The sequence below is a fragment of the Ctenopharyngodon idella genome, chromosome 13 (assembly GCF_019924925.1).
Source record: "Ctenopharyngodon idella isolate HZGC_01 chromosome 13, HZGC01, whole genome shotgun sequence".
Lineage (NCBI taxonomy): Eukaryota > Metazoa > Chordata > Actinopteri > Cypriniformes > Xenocyprididae > Ctenopharyngodon > Ctenopharyngodon idella.
In genome coordinates, this window is record NC_067232.1 from 32936819 (window position 1) to 32955532 (window position 18714).

Sequence of the window (18714 nt, forward strand, 5' to 3'; positions counted from 1 at the left end):
TGTATACAGACATAGGTCCGTTTAAATATACAAAACGGATACTGTTAAAATAATAGTTTACCCAAACATGAAAATTCTCTTATTATTTACTCATCATGTTTTTTCAAAATCATATTGATTTATTTTTTTCTTTCCATTAACCAATTGGGGAAAAAAAGTAGTCCTATGACTCATGTGATGTCTTCTGAAGCTCTGCGATAAGCTTGGTGTGAGGAACCACATTTGGTTACAGCTTAGGTTTAGGAGAACCAATGGCATTTGACATCAGTGATATCAACTCTGACCTGATATACACTTCTTTTTTGTTCTACCCAAGTGTGATCGTATTAAAAAAGAATGATTCTAAAAGAATGAAATAGGTCATACAGGTTTGTAATGACCTAAGGGTCAGTAATTAATGACACAATTTTCATTTTTGGGTGAAATATTCCTTTAGCCTGATAACATTTAATCGTTTAGCAGATGCTTTTATCCAAAGGGACTTACAAATGAGGAGAACAATAGAAGCAAATCAAACCAACAATAGGGTAACAGTATGTTAGCACAATTTGTAATATGCATAGAGTCTAGCACAGTACATGTATCAAGGTGATTTAAAATAAATAAATAAAAAATAAATAGATAGATATACAGAATATATTAATAAGTGTTAGTATTAAAGGGTCAAGTGTTGACGAAAATAGCTGAAGACTCAGCAGCCCGGGGTTAATCAGGTCATTCCACCAGCAGGGAACAGTCAAGGTAAAGGTCCGTGAAAGTGATTTTGTATTTGTGCCTTTTTGTGATGGCACCACAAGACGCCGTTCACTTGCAGAATGCAAACTTCTAGAGGGCACATACTGCAAGTCTGAAGTAGTGAGTTTAGGTGTAGTGGTTTTTCTGAAAGCAAACATCAGTGCCTTGAATTTAATGCGAACGGCTATTGGCAGCCAGTGTAAACTGATGAAGAGAGGTGTGACGTGTGCTTTCTTTGGCTTGTTAAAGACCACTCCTGCTGCAGCATTCTGGATCAGCTGCAGAGGTTTGACAGTAGAAGCTGGAAGGCCTACTAAAAGAGCACAATAGTCCAGTCTGGATAGAACAAGAGCTTGAACAAGGAGTTGTGTAGTATGCTCCGATAGGAAGGGTCTGGTCTTCCTAATATTGTATAAGGCAAATCTGCAGGACCGGGCAGTTCTAGCAGTGTGGTTTGTGAAATTTGATTTATCACAACTCCAAGGTTCCTGGCTGTCCTGGATAGAGTTATGTTTGACAAACTTAGCTGAATGGAGAAGTTGTGATGAAGTGTTGGGTTGGGTTGGACCGCAAGCAGTTCTGTCTTCACAAGTTTGAGTTGAAGGTGGTGGTCCTTCATCCAGAAAGAAATGTCTGTCTAATAACTGTCAGTGTCCTGGTAGTGGGAAACTTTGAACACTATTTTATATTGCTTTTTTTCTATCACATATTTTAGTAATCATAAATTAGGTATCATCCAAAAGTGTAAATGGTTAAATATCCTCCTATGAAGGCCATTTTGAACTTGACATTGCTTTACCATGGAAATGGTATTTAAATCCTTTTAGCAGGCTCAATTTTTGTGATAACTTCAACACAGCTTGGTTAGACACATGACTTACAGTAGATTTTTCTAGCCCCTTTTTTTTGTAAAATATATATTTTGTATAGAATAATAAAATATTTACTTCAGTCCATTGGCATTACAGTAATCTTTAACTTCTGTAACTTTTTTACATTTTCCTTTTTTCAAGTGCTATCACTTTTGCAATAACCTGCAGTTTCTTAACCAACCTTAGGTCTGTATTCCAAACCATTCATTAATTACATCCACTTAAGTTCAGATCTGTGCTAAAAAGGGGGTGACAGTTAACAGGTTGTGTAAAAATAGCAATAAGATCAACAAAAGCACTTCATATTTGGTGCTTATATTGCATTATACCATAAAATAATCTTTTGTGCCTTATGTGCCACTCAGACTATATTTTTGGAATTTATATGATGTCTCAGTTTTGGCTGGGGAAACATTGAAGTCTCTAATGCTTTCTGTCTTGTGTGTGTAGGTGATTCCTTGTGCCCAGAGAGATGCTCTCTACTGCCTCCATGAGAATGGTTGCATCACGCTGCGTGTGTGTCGCTCCACAACACCTTCTCCTAATGAAACAGGCAAGACAGGCCTTGTTCCTTCACAACTGTCCTTCAGTCTGGGGTTGGGACATTCAAGTAATTTTACATCACAATAACATCACAAGGTGGAAATTTGTTTCTGGCTTCAACGTACAGACATCAATATGACAATTTATATAAAATTCAAACTATATATATATATACACACACATTTTATAATACACACACAAATATACATTCCCATATGTACATATATATGCCTACAAATCCATGTCTAATTCAGTTCGACCTCATGACTCAGCATTAAAAATTTTAACAGCAGTTGGTACAAATGACAACTGATACACGTTTTTCCTTGCCCATAGTTGCCTAAAACAACTCTTTGATGGTAACAACTGGAATTGAGAGTGTAGGGGATGAGAAGAATCTTCTGTAAAGCTTTTTGATTATTTTTAATGTATAAATATCATTTAGTTGCTTGGTCGTGTTTTCTACATTAACCACTAGTGCTGCACGATTAATTTGTCAAATGATCGCGATCTTGATTCGAACACCCATGCAATCTCATTCCTAAATGACAACGATTTGCCTTTGTCTGTTCAACCTTTGACAAAATCACACCGCAACATTCAGATCTGTGTCAGTGTTGACGCTGAGCCAGAGAGAGCAGTTATTGTACAGTATAGGTATGAAACGGCTTCACAAACAGTCTTTTCAACCACAGTTTCTTTATTTCTGTGTTACAAATATTCATATTATCACAGAAGATAAAATTTTCTAGTTCGGATATTAACACTGATGTCTACGGTAGCGATCAAAATAGAGCAAATCATTGAAAGTAACTTGCCGCTTCAAATAATGATTGTATCGATTACATTGTTACACCACCTGGTGGCAACAAATGACTGTTGACAAATGTATTAGACATTGAATTTTTCATTCAAGAGATTCATTCAAAAATGCTGATTCATCCAATAATGAAACAAGTAGGGTCGGGAATCGTGAGAAATTTTCCGGTTCCGATTCTGGTTCTGCCTAACGATTCCGGTTCCATTAAAATAATTAAACAACTAATAAAAAAATAGTAGTAAGGGAAAAATGCACAATACTCGACTCAAACAGTCCTTTTTGTGTTTATTATTTTTGTAAAATGAATTTAACAGACTGTTAATCTCAACAAATTCGCTAACACTTTACAATAAGGTTCATTAGTTAACATAAGTAAACTACATTAACATGAACTAATAATGAACTGCATTTCTACAGCATTTATTAATCTTTGTTAATGTTAATTTCAACATTTACTAATACATTATTAAAATCAAGAGTTGTATTTGTTAACATTAGTTAATGCACTGTGAAGTAACATGAACAAACTAAGAACAGCTGTATTTTTATTAACTAACATTAACAAAGATTAACAAATACATTAACAAATGTATTGCTCATGGTTAGTTCATAAATGAACCTCATTGTAACGTGTTACCACAAATTAGATAAGATGCTTGAACACACATGTAAGATTCAGACAGATGAAACAGAATATTTTTGTAAGTTGGATTCATAAAGACTTGTTTCTGAAAGAATGATTCAGTGATAGACACATTTTTAACAGTAATTTGTTGCCACCTAGTGGCGTAACAATGCAATCGATACAGTCGTTATTTGAAGTCCAGTTACTTTCAGAAGGTAATTTATTATACATAAACACCAGCGTTTCTATCTGAATAATAAACTTTTGTATACTTCTGTTATAATTGGAATATTTGTCACACAGAAATAATGAAAAAGATTGTTTGTGAAGCTGTTTATATCTACACATGACAACTCTATTTAGATCAACGGCAGCGCGAACGCAGATTTGAATGTCGCGATTTTATTTTTGTCAAAGGTTTAATATACACGGGTGAATTGTTGTCATTTAGGAATTAGATCATGTGGGTGATGAAATCGAGAACGCAATCTTTTAAAGATTAATCGTGCAGCTTTGGGCACCTCTCTCTCTCTCTGCATTGAAATCTGATGTATATGAGTAGCGCGAGGGCTTTTCAGTGCATTCATTGCTATAATATTCATGATGTGAGATGTCTCTATTAAAGGATACGCTCCCCGCACTTCGCCCACCCATCACACCAGAACCGTTTTCGGAACCGAAACTTAGAAATCTTGCATGGTTCCGGTTCTTTTCAAAAAACACTACCGGTTCCTGATGAGAACCGGTTCTCGGTTCCCAACCATAGAAACAAGTGAAGTATTATGAGTAAGTCATTGAATCATTCAAACCGTTTTTTAAAATGATTCATTCAGATTAATTGAACATTTTAAATAGACTGCAGCAATTAACGTTTTGTCAGAACCTCTAGTAAATTACATGTTATTTTGTTTAGTTGTCTGTTCAGAATCGTGGGAGAATTGTGATCTGTTTAAAAAAAAAAAAAAAAAAAAAAATTGTGATTCTCAATTTAACCAGAATCGTGCAGCTCTATTAACCACTAGACAATTTTGCTTTACATTCAGCACTTAGATTTCCATATCATATATTCATGTTAAAAGACATGATACTCTCCACAACATTTTATAGACCATTTCTAGAATATATTGACTCACTCATTTTTTTTTTTTTAATATGTTGTGTTTTGTTGTTCCAGTGACTGATCCAGAGCAGAATGTACAAGAGTTGGTATACGATCTCCGCTCCCAGTGTGACGGCATCCGTGTGACTAAGACTGTGCGGCCCTACCGAGTGGTGATCTGTCCTGTCAATGAGAACAGTGCCGCCCTGGTGGTCAGTGATGGAAGGGTGATGCTGTGGGAGCTCAAAGCTCATCCCAGTAAATCTTCATCCAATCTGAGGTACAATTTTTCTAACATATCAAAGTACTAAATATGAAAATGGTGGGTTTCATAGTATCACACTGACAATTAATTTAAAAAAAGCACCAAACCCTGTTGGTAGTATTGATTTACATTGGTAGAGATGTAGCAGACTTACAAATCATACTATAATGAAGCCTTTGCTGATTTTACTTGATATAACTTCTTGGAGCATCAATTTTACACACAGTTTTAATCTAATTTAATTAATCTGACATATTTAACATGTTACTTTCTGACTCAGCCAGTGGTGTTAGTTGGTGAAATTGTTATTGAGAATATAATTTCACTGTTATTGGTATCGACTACTAAATGTTTATATCAAGACAACCCTACATAAAACGCACCAATAAATTCTGATTAGATTTTTTACAGCCAGTTTATAAAAGCACAATAAAAAGATGAATCTTATGAAACTTAACATGTCCAAGTCATATTTCAAATCCCAAAATCAAGTTATAAAATAAGTTATAAGTTTTTATATATATATATATATATATATATATATATATATATATATATGCGGAAAAACAATAATTTCCAACCTTTATTCCAACCCTCTGTCTGGAATGATCAGTTTTTAAAGAGGCTCCTTTAAGCAGGGTAGCCGCGGGTCCTTAAAAAGTCTTAAATATATTTTTCCTAATAAAAGGCCTTAAAAAGTCTTAAAATGTCTTAAATTCAGATTCAATAGGTCTTAAATATTTTTCATCGCATTACCACAAAAATGTCTATAGTCTGACCGACCCAATGACTGATCATTGGACAGAAGCTTTTTATTTCTCGCGGTAGTTATTGCGTTGCGTCATCGGGGAATTGAGGTAGCAGTAGCCTTAATGGGTAAGTGCAAATTTAATGATAAATGGCTCGAGAAAGATGAATACTCGTGGTGGTTGAGGCCGGTGCCGGGAAATGTCTACGAGGCAATCTTTTGCGGTAATGCGACGAAAATTGTTGAGATGTTTTATGTTTTATGTGGGTTATGTTTTATGTTTTCTAATACGTCATCGACGGAATGGTCCAGGGTCCGCTGCACGAAAGCGCGCCTCGCGGCGCCATCTGCAGGACAAAGCTCAGCCAAGATGTAGGAATATTTGATCAGAGCTGTTCACGAATAACCATTTTTAAATAAATCTGCTGTAGCAGAGCTACTGCAAGTGATTTTCGGTGCTGGAAATCCATATATCCTTTGCTGAAACAAACTACCGCGTCGTCATGGAGAGCGCAGCTCATGGTTGCTTAGTAATGACAGACGCCACCAGAGCGCAAACTTTGGAAAGGAGAAAGCGGTCCGGGCACGTTTTCCGTGCGTTTTTAGACGCGACATATGAACGGTCCCTAAAAGAGTTCAAATGGTTCAACGCGTCAAATGCGAGTAGAATCAGCGCTGAAACATGTTACTCGCCGGGTAACTTTATTATGAATGGTGGTGAGAATTTAATATAAAATTCGCAACGGTTGTGATGTAATTATATAAATAATAGTCTGACGCGATGCAGGCTTGCTGTAACAGTGCTGTTTTCTCATTTTCGATTCACTGTAAATGCTACTTTGTTTGTGACGTTTAAATGTGCATTTGGGAACGCAACATTCGTCATTAGATTCGTTTATAATTCTGTTGTTGTTTACAAAGAGAAGTCTGTGTCACATGATTCTTCAGTAATGCTGGTTTGCTGCTCAAGAAACATTCACTATTTATATTATCAATGTTAAAATGCAGTTTTTGCTGCTTAACATTTTTGTGGAAATTCAAACATTTGTGGTAAGATTTAAAAAAGAAAAATTAATACTTTAATTCGTCATACATTAAAGTGATAAAGTGAGTGAAGAGTGAAGACATTTAAAATGTTACAAAATATTTCTATTTAATAAATGCTTTAATAAATGTAATACATGTAATATAATTTCAAATAAATGCTGTTCATTGAACTTTCTATTTTTCAAAGAAAACTAAAAAAAATGTATCACCATTTCCACATAAATATGAAGCAGCACAACTGTTTTCAACATTGATAATAATCAGAAATGTTTCTTGACCATCAAATCAAATTGTAATGATTTCTGAAGGATCATGTGACACTGAAGACTGGAGTAATGATGCTGAAAATTCAGCTTTGCATCACAGGAATAAATTACATTTTATGATATATTAAAATAGAAAACTTTTTTTTATTTGTAAGATTATTTCACAACGTTGCTGTTTTTACTGTATTTTTGATCACATAAATGCAGCCCTGGTGAGCAGAAGAGATTTATTTTAAAAACATTAATAATTGTTTCCAAACTTTTCGCAGGTACTTTAATAATAACAATTCTCTTAATACATTTAATATATTATATAATATATTAATTATTATCATGATTATTAAATTTCCATCATAGGTTTGGTCTTAAATTTCATGTAAGGTGGTATTAAAAAGATCTTTAAAAGTCTTAAATTTAACTTGTTCATATCTGTAGATACCCTGTTTAAGGCTTATCAGTAAACGGCCACTGTTATGATTGGCTAACATCACTGCATATGAAATAATGTATCAATGCTCCCTCGCTATTGCAGGTGAGTGTTTTACAAAGTGTTTTGAAAACATTATCCATATAAAACCGTCATTTACAGACAAAGCATTGTGAAATAATTTACTTACAGTTTGTGATGCAGCTGCTGTCAGCTTGTGAACTCTCCATTACACTGCCTCGTTTATAAAACGAAATGCTCCGAACAAACATATACTCTTCCGACCCGATCCGGGACGCCATTAAAATAAACCATCCACTTGTTTCTGACACTGGGATCCTTCTGAAGTCTGTACAGAGACACAAACAAGCTGTTAAACTGGATGATCAAAGCGAACATTCTTTCACTCTTCCGTTTGTCCTGTTGTCGACAGACTCAAGCTCGTGGAGTACGTCAGAAACAGAATGAGCATCTGTATACAGTATCAGCGTAGACGGCGTCAGTGATTATAATGACTTCAGAAACTGAACGCACATCTGTATGCTGTATCAGCGTAGACAGCGTCTGATTTATAATGGCTTCAGAAACTGAACGCACATCTGTATACTGTATCAGTGTAGACAGCGTCAGTGATTATAATGGCTTCAGAAACTGAACGCACATCTGTATACAGTATCAGCGTAGACAGCGTCAGTGATTATAATGACTTCAGAAACTGAACGCACATCTGTATACTGTATCAGCGTAGACAGCGTCAGTGATTATAATGACTCAGAAACTGAACGCACATACTGTATGCTGTATCAGCGTAGACAGCGTACTGATTTTAATGGCCTTCAGAACTGAACGCACATCTGTATACAGTATCAGCGTTAGACAGCGTCAGTGATTATAATGACTTCAGAAACTGAACGCACATCTGTATACAGTATCAGCGTAGACAGCGTCAGTGATTATAATGACTTCAGAAACTGAACGCACATCTGTATACTGTATCAGCGTAGACAGCGTCAGTGATTATAATGACTTCAGAAACTGAACGCACATCTGTATGCTGTATCAGCGTAGACAGCGTCTGATTTTTAATGGCTTCAGAAACTGAACGCACATCTGTATACTGTATCAGCGTAGACAGCGTCAGTGATTATAATGGCTTCAGAAACTGAACGCACATCTGTATACTGTATCAGTGTAGACAGCGTCAGTGATTATAATGGCTTCAGAAACTGAACGCACATCTGTATGCTGTATCAGCGCAGACAGCGTCTGATTTATAATGGCTTCAGAAACTGAACGCACATCTGTATACTGTATCAGTGTAGACAGCGTCAGTGATTATAATGGCTTCAGAAACTGAACGCACATCTGTATACTGTATCAGTGTAGACAGCGTCAGTCATTATAATGGCTTCAGAAACTGAACGCACATCTGTATACTGTATCAGCGTAGACAGCGTCAGCGATTATAATGACTTCAGAAACTGAACGCACATCTGTATACTGTATCAGTGTAGACAGCGTCAGTGATTATAATGGCTTCAGAAACTGAACGCACATCTGTATACTGTATCAGTGTAGACAGCGTCAGTCATTATAATGGCTTCAGAAACTGAACGCACATCTGTATACTGTATCAGCGTAGACAGCGTCAGTGATTATAATGGCTTCAGAAACTGAACGCACATCTGTATACTGTATCAGTGTAGACAGCGTCAGTCATTATAATGGCTTCAGAAACTGAACGCACATCTGTATACTGTATCAGTGTAGACAGCGTCAGTGATTATAATTGGTTATATTTGCTGTTGACACTACGCTCACATCCAGTGTAGGCAAATCTGTCAGCCGTTAAGTGACTGAACGCCAGTGGGCGGGGTCTATGGTATGATGATGTAAAACTATTTGTCGATGTCTTGCTCTGGAGGTAGTCATGTAATTTATGTATTTGCCGTGTGACGTCACAGATCCCCCAATATCAAAATGAGCCATTTTTGGAGCTTGATTAAATACATGCTTTGTTTATAATGAGGAGAATGTTTTAAGCTAGGAAACATGCAGGATTTTTTTTAGTGGTACAAAGACCTCTTATATGTCAAAAGATCAATGCAAATTTGATTTCTCGTCATGACCCGTTTAAAAGTCAAGTCCCCTTTATTTTTATGGCACTATATAATACAGATTGTTTCAAAGCAGCTCAACAAGAAAATAATTATTCAATGATGCAAACAGAGTTTAATTAGGCTGTAAAGCAACTCCTAAGAAGAAAAAGAAGTGTCATTTATCAGCTGAGGTCAGCTTAATGTTGATTCAGTTCCGTTTTAAAGATCATCAATTATTAAATTAGTTCAATTTGGCTATAAAACATCTCTGCAGAAAACAGTGATGCTGTCGTCCAGTTCAGTTCTCATCCAATAGTGTCAGTGCAGTCAGATCAATAATATTGTTGAATATTAAGTAAAATTCATACTCTTATTTAAACTGTGGAACTGTAGTCAGATTTATTATACTGTTTATAAGTTTGTTTTAATAAAATGTATAGTATTTTTCATGTTTTGTGAGATTCACCCACAATACGTTTTCTTTCTCTCAGTTCTGGCTTGCCTCCTTTGTATTCTCCTGTGAATTTCTGTGGGACACCTTTACGTCAGAATCAAAAATGCATCCCGGATCTTTCCCTGAATACAATGATCGGTAAGATAGCCATCCTAACCTCCCTTCTCACCCCCACACACATTTCTTTTCTTCCACATGCTTGCCTTATCCTGGCTTCTAAATATAACTCATTTAAACCGTCTCAGGCTTCATTCTCCTAGCCTTTGACTTGAGGAGATATTTCCAGGCTGAAGACCCCGAGGCCTCACTCTGCTGTCTGTCTTTTACAGTATCTGCACATCTTATTTTCCCTTTCAGAAGCCCAGCACTGATAACACTCATAGCCTGTGGGCTGGTTTATCTCCTGTTATGTCTTTAATCATAGGCATTGGGTGGGCGTTTGGGTCTTAAAGAAGAGTTCTAAACCTGTATGATTTTCTTTCTTCCATGAAACACAAAAAGAGGATTTTTAAGAATTATTCTGGTTACTCTTTTCTATGCAGTTACATCGAATGGGGACTGAGGCTTTCAAGCATCATAAACAATGCAAAAGTACCATAAATGCAGTGCCCAAATTGAGCAGGACTGTGGGTGTCAGTCAAATATCAAATATTTTTGTACAAGTTAATAGTATATTAATAATTTATTTGCAATTGATTTATTAAAAAGTTATTTGCTTTAAGCAGTAAGAAAGACTGTGAATTTCATGAATTAAAGGTTTACAATAATTTACGTCAACATTTTAATGCCATTTCAGGCTACATGTTCTGTCTCTTTAAAATCATTAAAAAATCATGCATGTTCGTTTTGTTACTGTTAAATCCATTTATAGTTGCAGTCAAGTTTACATGCCGCTTACAGAATCTCTAATGTGTTAATCATTTTAATAAAATAAGAGGGTCATAAAAGTTGCATGTTGTTTTTATTTAGTACTGTCCTAAGCTATTTCACATAAGAGATGTTTACATATATTCCACAGGACAGAGTAATAGCTGAATTAACGATCTGGATTTAATAGCCACCTTTTCTCTTTTCGCTCAAGGAACTCAAAGAGCTGCTCTGTTGTTTCATTTAGATCAATTATGTGATCTGTCCCTGTTCCAGGTCACAGTCTGATTTCTGGAGTGGACTCCCCACGACCCCAGGCAGATCAACAGGAAGTACATCTGAAATTCCTGTTGACAGGGCTGTTGTCTGGCCTGCCCTTGCCTCCCTTCTCCCTCCGGATGTGTCCTCCACTCACCACCAAGAATATCAACCACTACCAGCCCTTACTGGCCGTGGGTGAGTACTGCATATGCAGAGGCCAGACACTTTTCACCTCCATTCTACAGATGACATTTAAACATGCACACACACGGCAAAGTACTGGTGTATAATCTCAACTCTCATCAAATAGAACAGATAGAGTCACTTTACAAACCTGAACAGTGGCTTCCTGGCTTTTTCTTGGGTGCTGTTTGTCTGTGCCATGGGCGTCAAGCCCAGAATATGTTGAGATTGGCCCAAATGCTTTTTGTATGTAACTGACCAGGAGTTATTCTGTAAAAGTGGGTTATTTTTAACTTAAAATTTCCTTAATTTCACTAAAATCCCCCCATCTCACACACACACACACACACACATACACATACACATACACACACACACACATTAGTCTTCAGTCAATACTAGTATACATTTTTTCTGGAAGTGCTTCAGCTAATGTATGATTGCTCCCTTCATTGCTCTGATTTTAGAAAATGATTGGCTACAGTAGGTCCAATCAGAGATTCGGTTATCAAAAGAGATGTCAACCCCAGCATCTCTATTATTACCTTTCAGTATGTGCAGCATTCAATGAAAAAAGTAATGTAAAAGAAGTTTCTGTAAGCATCTGCAGCCATCTGCAGCCATCTTTGAAACGACTCTCAGGCATGCAAGTGCAGCTCCTATATTTTTGAATGGGGAAACATCAAATTCTCCAAAGCTGTTTGCCAAGCTTTCGATTAAATTTCATACTTGAAATCACCAATGAAATCTGACAACAACTGTCTCATAAATTTTGTTTCTAAACGATCGAATCATGACAAAAAACTGTATTTTTCAGGCTTGATCAAGCTAATGCGCATGCTAAGTGACTAAGTGCGTGTCTCTTGTGTCTCATTTCGGAGGCATGCATCTAACTGTTTCTATAGTAACCGGAGCTTCTAAAGGCCGCTGCAGTGACGAGATGACTTTACCAATCGGCGATTGGCTCTTATTTAGAAGGCGGGACTTATTCCGCCATATTGCGCGTTGCACTTTCTCCCATTCAAAACAATACGAGTGACACATCTTGTGTTATTCTATAGTCTTTGGTAAAGCGCACTTCTAGAAAACACACACTCCCGGTTCTGCAATAAACATATGTTAGTCCTGAACAAACTGACACACAAAATCACAGACGTCAAGTGAAGTCCCATCCCATTCGAAGTCAGGCAGCTACCTTCTAACAATCGGAATCTTTACAAATGCTTTGAACATCATAAAAAGTCAGTGGAGAAAGGCATATTGTTCATCAAAACATCGTAATATACAGTCAAACCAAAAATTATTCAGACATTTTTTTATATTTTTGATATATTTTTACTAGTGGGTGCAGGACACTATAGTTCATTTATGTAAGTGAGGATAGCAAGATAAAGTAAACTGTGACATATTATACCCAAAAATTCTTCATACAGTGGACTACCAGTTAAATTGATGATAAATTTGGAACCAAAAAATTAAGTGTTATCTGACATAAATAAGATAATTTTTTTCTGACACAGTTTAACTCTGAGATCTTGTCATATTTTATTACCATTTTTTTAAACTATAGTGAATAAACTGTATTAATAAATGAGATGTTCAAGGTGTCTGAATAAATATTGGTTTGACTGTACATCATATACATAATTCACCCGCTAAATTGCTAAATGTTCATGATTTTTCATATCAACAGAAAAATATACCGGGATAACCTGTCTTCTCTTGAGACCCCCTGCATCGCAGCATAGTTAATGATATGCTGAAGCCCGCCCACATTTTGACATGATTGATTGCAACATATTTGTGATATAGAGGGGTGATTTCAAACCACATTTTTGAGACTGTGTTTGTTTCGCTGCAGTTTTAAGGAGAAAATGTTCAGCAATGGTGTTGACTGATGAATTTGCACGTTTTGCATAGACATATAAAGAACATTAGAAACTTGATTTTCACCACAGGGGGACTTTAAGAATTGTAAGTCAAACATTGTTTAAAAAAAAAAAAAAACTAGTCTAGGTCTTTACAGTCATTCATTTAGTCAATTCATTCAAATCCCTGATTCGTTCAGGAATGAAGTGACTGTCTATATATACGGGCCATTGAATCATTGACTCAACCAATTCTTTTAAAAAGGCAGATTGATTTAGTAACAAAACACCACTGTGTGTTGTTTGGAGACACAAAATGGTTCTGCTTTGGCTTTGTTTGGAACTATTTTCATTGGCAAAATAGAGAAAAAAAATACAATGCTGTCAATGTTGTCTAAAAATGAAGCTCACACATATTATATTAACTCCTTGTTTATTGAACTGTTGTATAAAATCATTATTACATTTGCAATCGTGCTGATATTCAGGAAAAAACTGCACTCTTACTCATGTGATACTGAGGAACTATATTGTATGATTTGAACATAAGACAACTCATTCAGGGAATTTTTTGCTCCCATATCTTGAATTTTGGAGGAATAGACCTTTATCACAGTGGAATTGGTTACGGTTATGTGTATTTTCAATGTGTTGTAATCACCTGGTTGAATAAATGCCTCTTAAAATGAGCTTCTGCAGGACGAGTTTAAAATCTGGACATTTTCAGAGAGAGCAGAAGAGATTCTGATGATTACTGTGTACGGAACTTGTAGTTTCAATCCAACATAAGCCGATCTGAGAAAGCAGTGGCTTGTAAACACACGCGATTATTTCACCACACGGTGTCAGTGCTCGTCTAATCTAGCAACTGCGACGCTGCAGTGTGTGTGAGAACTGATGAATATGATCAGAGTGAACATATTTATTTGTATTAAATATTTTAGTCGTTATTCTGTGTCATTTTTCATTGACAATCATTTTAATGTATGTAATTCACATATTTATTCCAATATTCTTAATTAATATTCAAAGATTTTCACAGTTTCTGCGCATTCATTCATCTATTTTAATACTGCTCTTACGAAAATTAACCATGGTTTTGCTAACCATAGTTTAACCATGTTATATGTAGTAAAACTGTGGTAATACAAATGTAATCAATCTGCAAAAAAAAAAACAAAAAAAAAAAAAAACATGCTTACTACATTTTTACTGCAATAAAGCCATAAGGGTTTATTATAATTTTTGTAAGGGTCAAATTCAGTCGAATTCAATTAAAAATGTAAATTCAACAGGTATGAAATATGATCAGTAAGAGATAAACACTATTAATGGGAAGACGAGCTTGACTGCGGCAGGTTAGTTGGGGAATATATGTATTTCTTATTCAGAATGGATATTTGGAAAGGAACATTTCAGCAGGTTGAAGATATGAGATGTAAGCCTAAAAATCCTCAATTTCGAAATGCATACTACACACGAACATACTCCCACGTATTATTTTAGAAGAAGGACCTTCATCCCGCCGTATTAGTCTCACCCATGCTTCCCTCAATTCTTTAAGTGTCGGAAAATCTGAGGTAAGGGTGTCGTTGTTTAGAATTAGAGCAGCCGGATATGCTGCAGTAACACCGTAAACCGCAGTAAACATTAGTTTTTGATTGTGTTGCGATAGGACCGGAAGTAGCGATACACTGCTTCACTTACTGGAAATAGGAAGTGTGATAAAGGTCTGTTCTAACTGCATTCTTATATGGGGTAAAGTAGGGTTACATACTCTATATAACATCAGTTAAAACAACAGTTACAACATTATCGTAGACTATACAAATCACACACCCCAATATGACATGCTTGCCAGTTAAAAGATATAGTTCAACTATAGATATTCCATTTTCAAAATTACTGTAGCATATTGTGTATCAAGAGTGCACATATTGATGGGAGTTTGTTTTTCACACAAGTAACATATCCAGTCTTTCTGTGAGCGTGACCTGATTTTTTGACAGCAAAGTGAATGAGCCAAGAGAACAAAATCATATGAGCTGAAATGACAAAATTGTGCTAAAATCTTAAGCAAACGTCATTTATCACAGCATTTCAAACCGGCAAGGCCATAGCTGTTCTGTTTACTCAATCATCTCTTAATTAAAGATTCTGTAAAGATTGAAAGCTTTGCACAGATATTAAAAACTCAAGTGCACAAGTCACAAAACATATGAAACTTTGACAATTTGTAGACTAATGTATGATTTGAGCTGGCTGTGGCTAAAAATACAGCTCTAATTGAGTTACATCTGTTGCTCAGTAACAGAGAAATGGAAAATATTTTACAGCTTAAAGACCTCCTAAATATGTGGAAATCTGTTTTATCGCATTATAGAAATATCAATATGTTTCAAATGAGGTTTCACCCAGTTTGGTCCACGGATCTTGCAAATTGTAATTTGAGCTCTGTGATTGGTGGTCTTATTTTCTCTACTCGTCATCTCATTATTGAAGTCAACGCAGCGGTGCAATCTTGATGAGATTTTGTAGCTCCTCGGGTGCACTTATACATCCACTTGAACAAGCACACTGCAGTTGTCAATACCCTGTAACGGGAATCCCTCTTGACAGATGCATTTCTAAAGTAACTCCATAGCACAGTTTTTGCCTCAGGGATGATACAGAACTTCAAACTCTCTTTCTGCCTCAATGCACAAGGACGGTTGCCAAATCATTCTCAATGGCGCCTTTTTTTAACCTCCTCAAAACTTCAAAGAAGTGATCTTGACAAGTGGTCATTGCGCACTTGAGGGAATGAAGGTCCATATGCGACTGGGCTCTGCTGGTGTGACATTTGAAGCCAGACAATTGTGCAATTTTGGATGCATCAGTGTCAATCAGTTCAGTCTACATAAAGGCCTTTAGACTAAAACCAAGAGCCTGGTCTTCTCTGATAGAAATGATGCAGTGAATGCTAAGCTGTCTGATGCACTCAGACCTGAATTTACTGTCTCGTCTTAAAAAGCTCCATGATTTCATGGAAAATTATCTATGTCTCTCTGAATGGACTGTGCACACATAGCCATAGTACATATTCCCTGCGTAAATCCAGCCCATTATTGCCAAATGATTCTGTGGACTTTAGCACACATATCTCTTTTAGAACTGGGTGTCACAGCGACCCCACAATTTGAAATGCAGTTTGATTATGGGTTGCACAGACACTTCAATTATTTGTGCCTCTAGTTGATGCATTGGGTCTGTGTCGCAGCTGTTTTCTGGTCACGACTTTTGCACTTGTCCGATTGTTTTCAATTGAATTCAACTGATGTATAATCACATTTTAATAAAACACATAGGTTATTTGCACATGACGTCATTGCAGCAGTGCGAATGAGTCTGGAGGGCAGGGAGTGATTTTTCTATATAGGAATCTTATCAAAAACTCAAAATTTGTATGTTTTGCGTCATTTATGGTTGAAATCGGGAACCCAGAAGGTGTTTATATCGTTTACATAACTTATACCGTTTTTTATAACTTTTTAACTTTAAAAGTTGTCGCCTTTTATAGCGTTTTGCGTCTGCTAATACTGAAATGAATATGGATACCTGCTTAACTTTTGTTTTTGACTTGGTTAAACATTCACATTCTTCATGCTATCGTTTACATGGAAGAGAAGATATTTTATCCCATTGAATAATAATTTGGTGTTTTCACTTCAGTTTTGTAGAATTCTGTTCACAATGTTGATCTGGTTACCGTGAAAACAGCGTCACGCGCTGCTGCTTCAGCCTTCATATGGTAGAAAATGTCCAAATAAAATAAATGTGTTCAACAAGCTGACAGAAGTTGATCCATTTATTTGTTGGAAGCGTGTAAATGTAACTGTAGTTTTAATGTTTTCTTTGTAAATATTCACTTTCCCATATGGCCACGAAGGAGAATCGGAGGGTCACATTCAGGGGACAGACATGACACACTGTATTTTTGTGTTTATTTCAACAAATGACAACCAAAATCCAACCCATAGAAGCTCGTGAACAGTTTTGAAGTGGCTGCGTGCAAGTTATAATGTTTCACAAGCAAGCGAGTCATACTCGCAAATGTAATGTTAATTATTACACAAAAACCAGATACAAAACTCAGCTAAGTATGTGATTATTTTGAGTGAAAGGCAGTGGGTTTATTCAGTGACATTATTACATTTGCTAAACGTCGTATTCCCTCACTTTCTCAACCAAGGCGAAAATTGTATTACACCGTCCATTTTTTTTTCCCTGGACGATGATGTGAGTTCCTATTGCAATTCTCGATTCAGCATAAATGACCTACAATGGCGACATTTTTCACAATCACGACAGAAAATTAAAATACTGCCCTTAACGTCACTAGCAGAAAGGCAGCACGATATAAACAAACCAAATTAGAACTGAACACGGCGTGACGGCAGTTTCACATTCTCTATATCTACCGCCTCGATAGCAGGCAAGTCTTTCAATTTAGTAGAAAAATCGCTCCTCTTCATAACGTAAGGATCACGTCCAACATATGTTGTGATTTTCTGTTTATACCTTTCTAAACCAGCACAGTCCGGACTTTTCCCCATCTCTTCCATGATAATTTTCACTGCTTGCCCTCCACTGGAATTTTGCACGTCACCAGAACCACGTGATTGCAAACAACCTATTAATAATTATGCAAGGATCTGTAACTCCAATAAATATAATCATAACTCATTGATTAAAGGGGTCCTATTATGCTTTTTTTCCCCCATGTTCATCTTTCTTTAGTGTGTAATGTTGCTATTTGAGGATGAAAAAGCTCTGCAAAGTTACAAAGCACAAAGTTATGCTCTATATCAGTTTCTCTGTTTCCGAACTCCCTGAGACCACCTCCATTGTAGTCTTGAGTTTTCTTCCTGGAACGAACACGTCACAATATTCGTCATTTAAATAATTCATATGCAGAATAAAGGGGCGGGGCCGGGTTGAGTTAGTTAGTGGTGTGTTAAGACTCACGGTTATGATAAGGGGCGAGACATTTCCCAAACACGCTCGAAGCGCTTGACCAATCACAGCACACTGGTCCAGCCAACCAATCAGAGCACATTGGGCTTTTCAGAAGGAGGGGCTTCATAGAGACAGGAACTAAACAGAGTGTTACTGACAGACTGGGAAGAGAGGAGCTGCAACAATGGAGAATATGTTTTTTTTTTTTTTTAAACACATTATTCTAGTAGACCCCAAAAACAAAATCAAGACTTTGAAAAGGGACATCATTTTATCTGCACATTTCTGCTCTAACAAATTAGAGAAAAATGTACCATCAAAATCAACTGTCATGCCGCCTCGGCTCTGTCCCATCACTGAAACTCTCTGAAACACTTCACTTCCTCTCAGACTCCTCAGTCACTCTTCTCTCATTTTTCCTCTCAGTGCCACATCTATCAACTTCTGCTCTCCTCCACTGACAGGATGAATGATGTTCTGTTCAGTCTGAGCAGGCTGTGTTATGAACAGTATCATCAGAAATTACTTAAGCAAATG

At 36.5% G+C, this 18714-nt stretch overlaps 1 protein-coding gene across 3 annotated transcripts in view; it reads left to right on the forward strand.

Moving 5' to 3' along the window:
• wdr11 (WD repeat domain 11) overlaps window positions 1-18714 on the forward strand; it is a 161459-nt gene that overhangs the window by 34998 nt on the left and 107747 nt on the right. For 2 of the 3 annotated variants that reach the window (XM_051916179.1, XM_051916178.1), the window contains exons 7-10: window positions 2058-2217; window positions 4770-4974; window positions 10038-10138; window positions 11144-11323. In XM_051916179.1, the coding sequence (XP_051772139.1) occupies window positions 2058-2217; window positions 4770-4974; window positions 10038-10138; window positions 11144-11323 (646 nt within the window). The remainder of the gene's footprint in view (window positions 1-2057; window positions 2218-4769; window positions 4975-10037; window positions 10139-11143; window positions 11324-18714) is intronic. The other variant, XM_051916180.1, reaches the window with a different exon arrangement.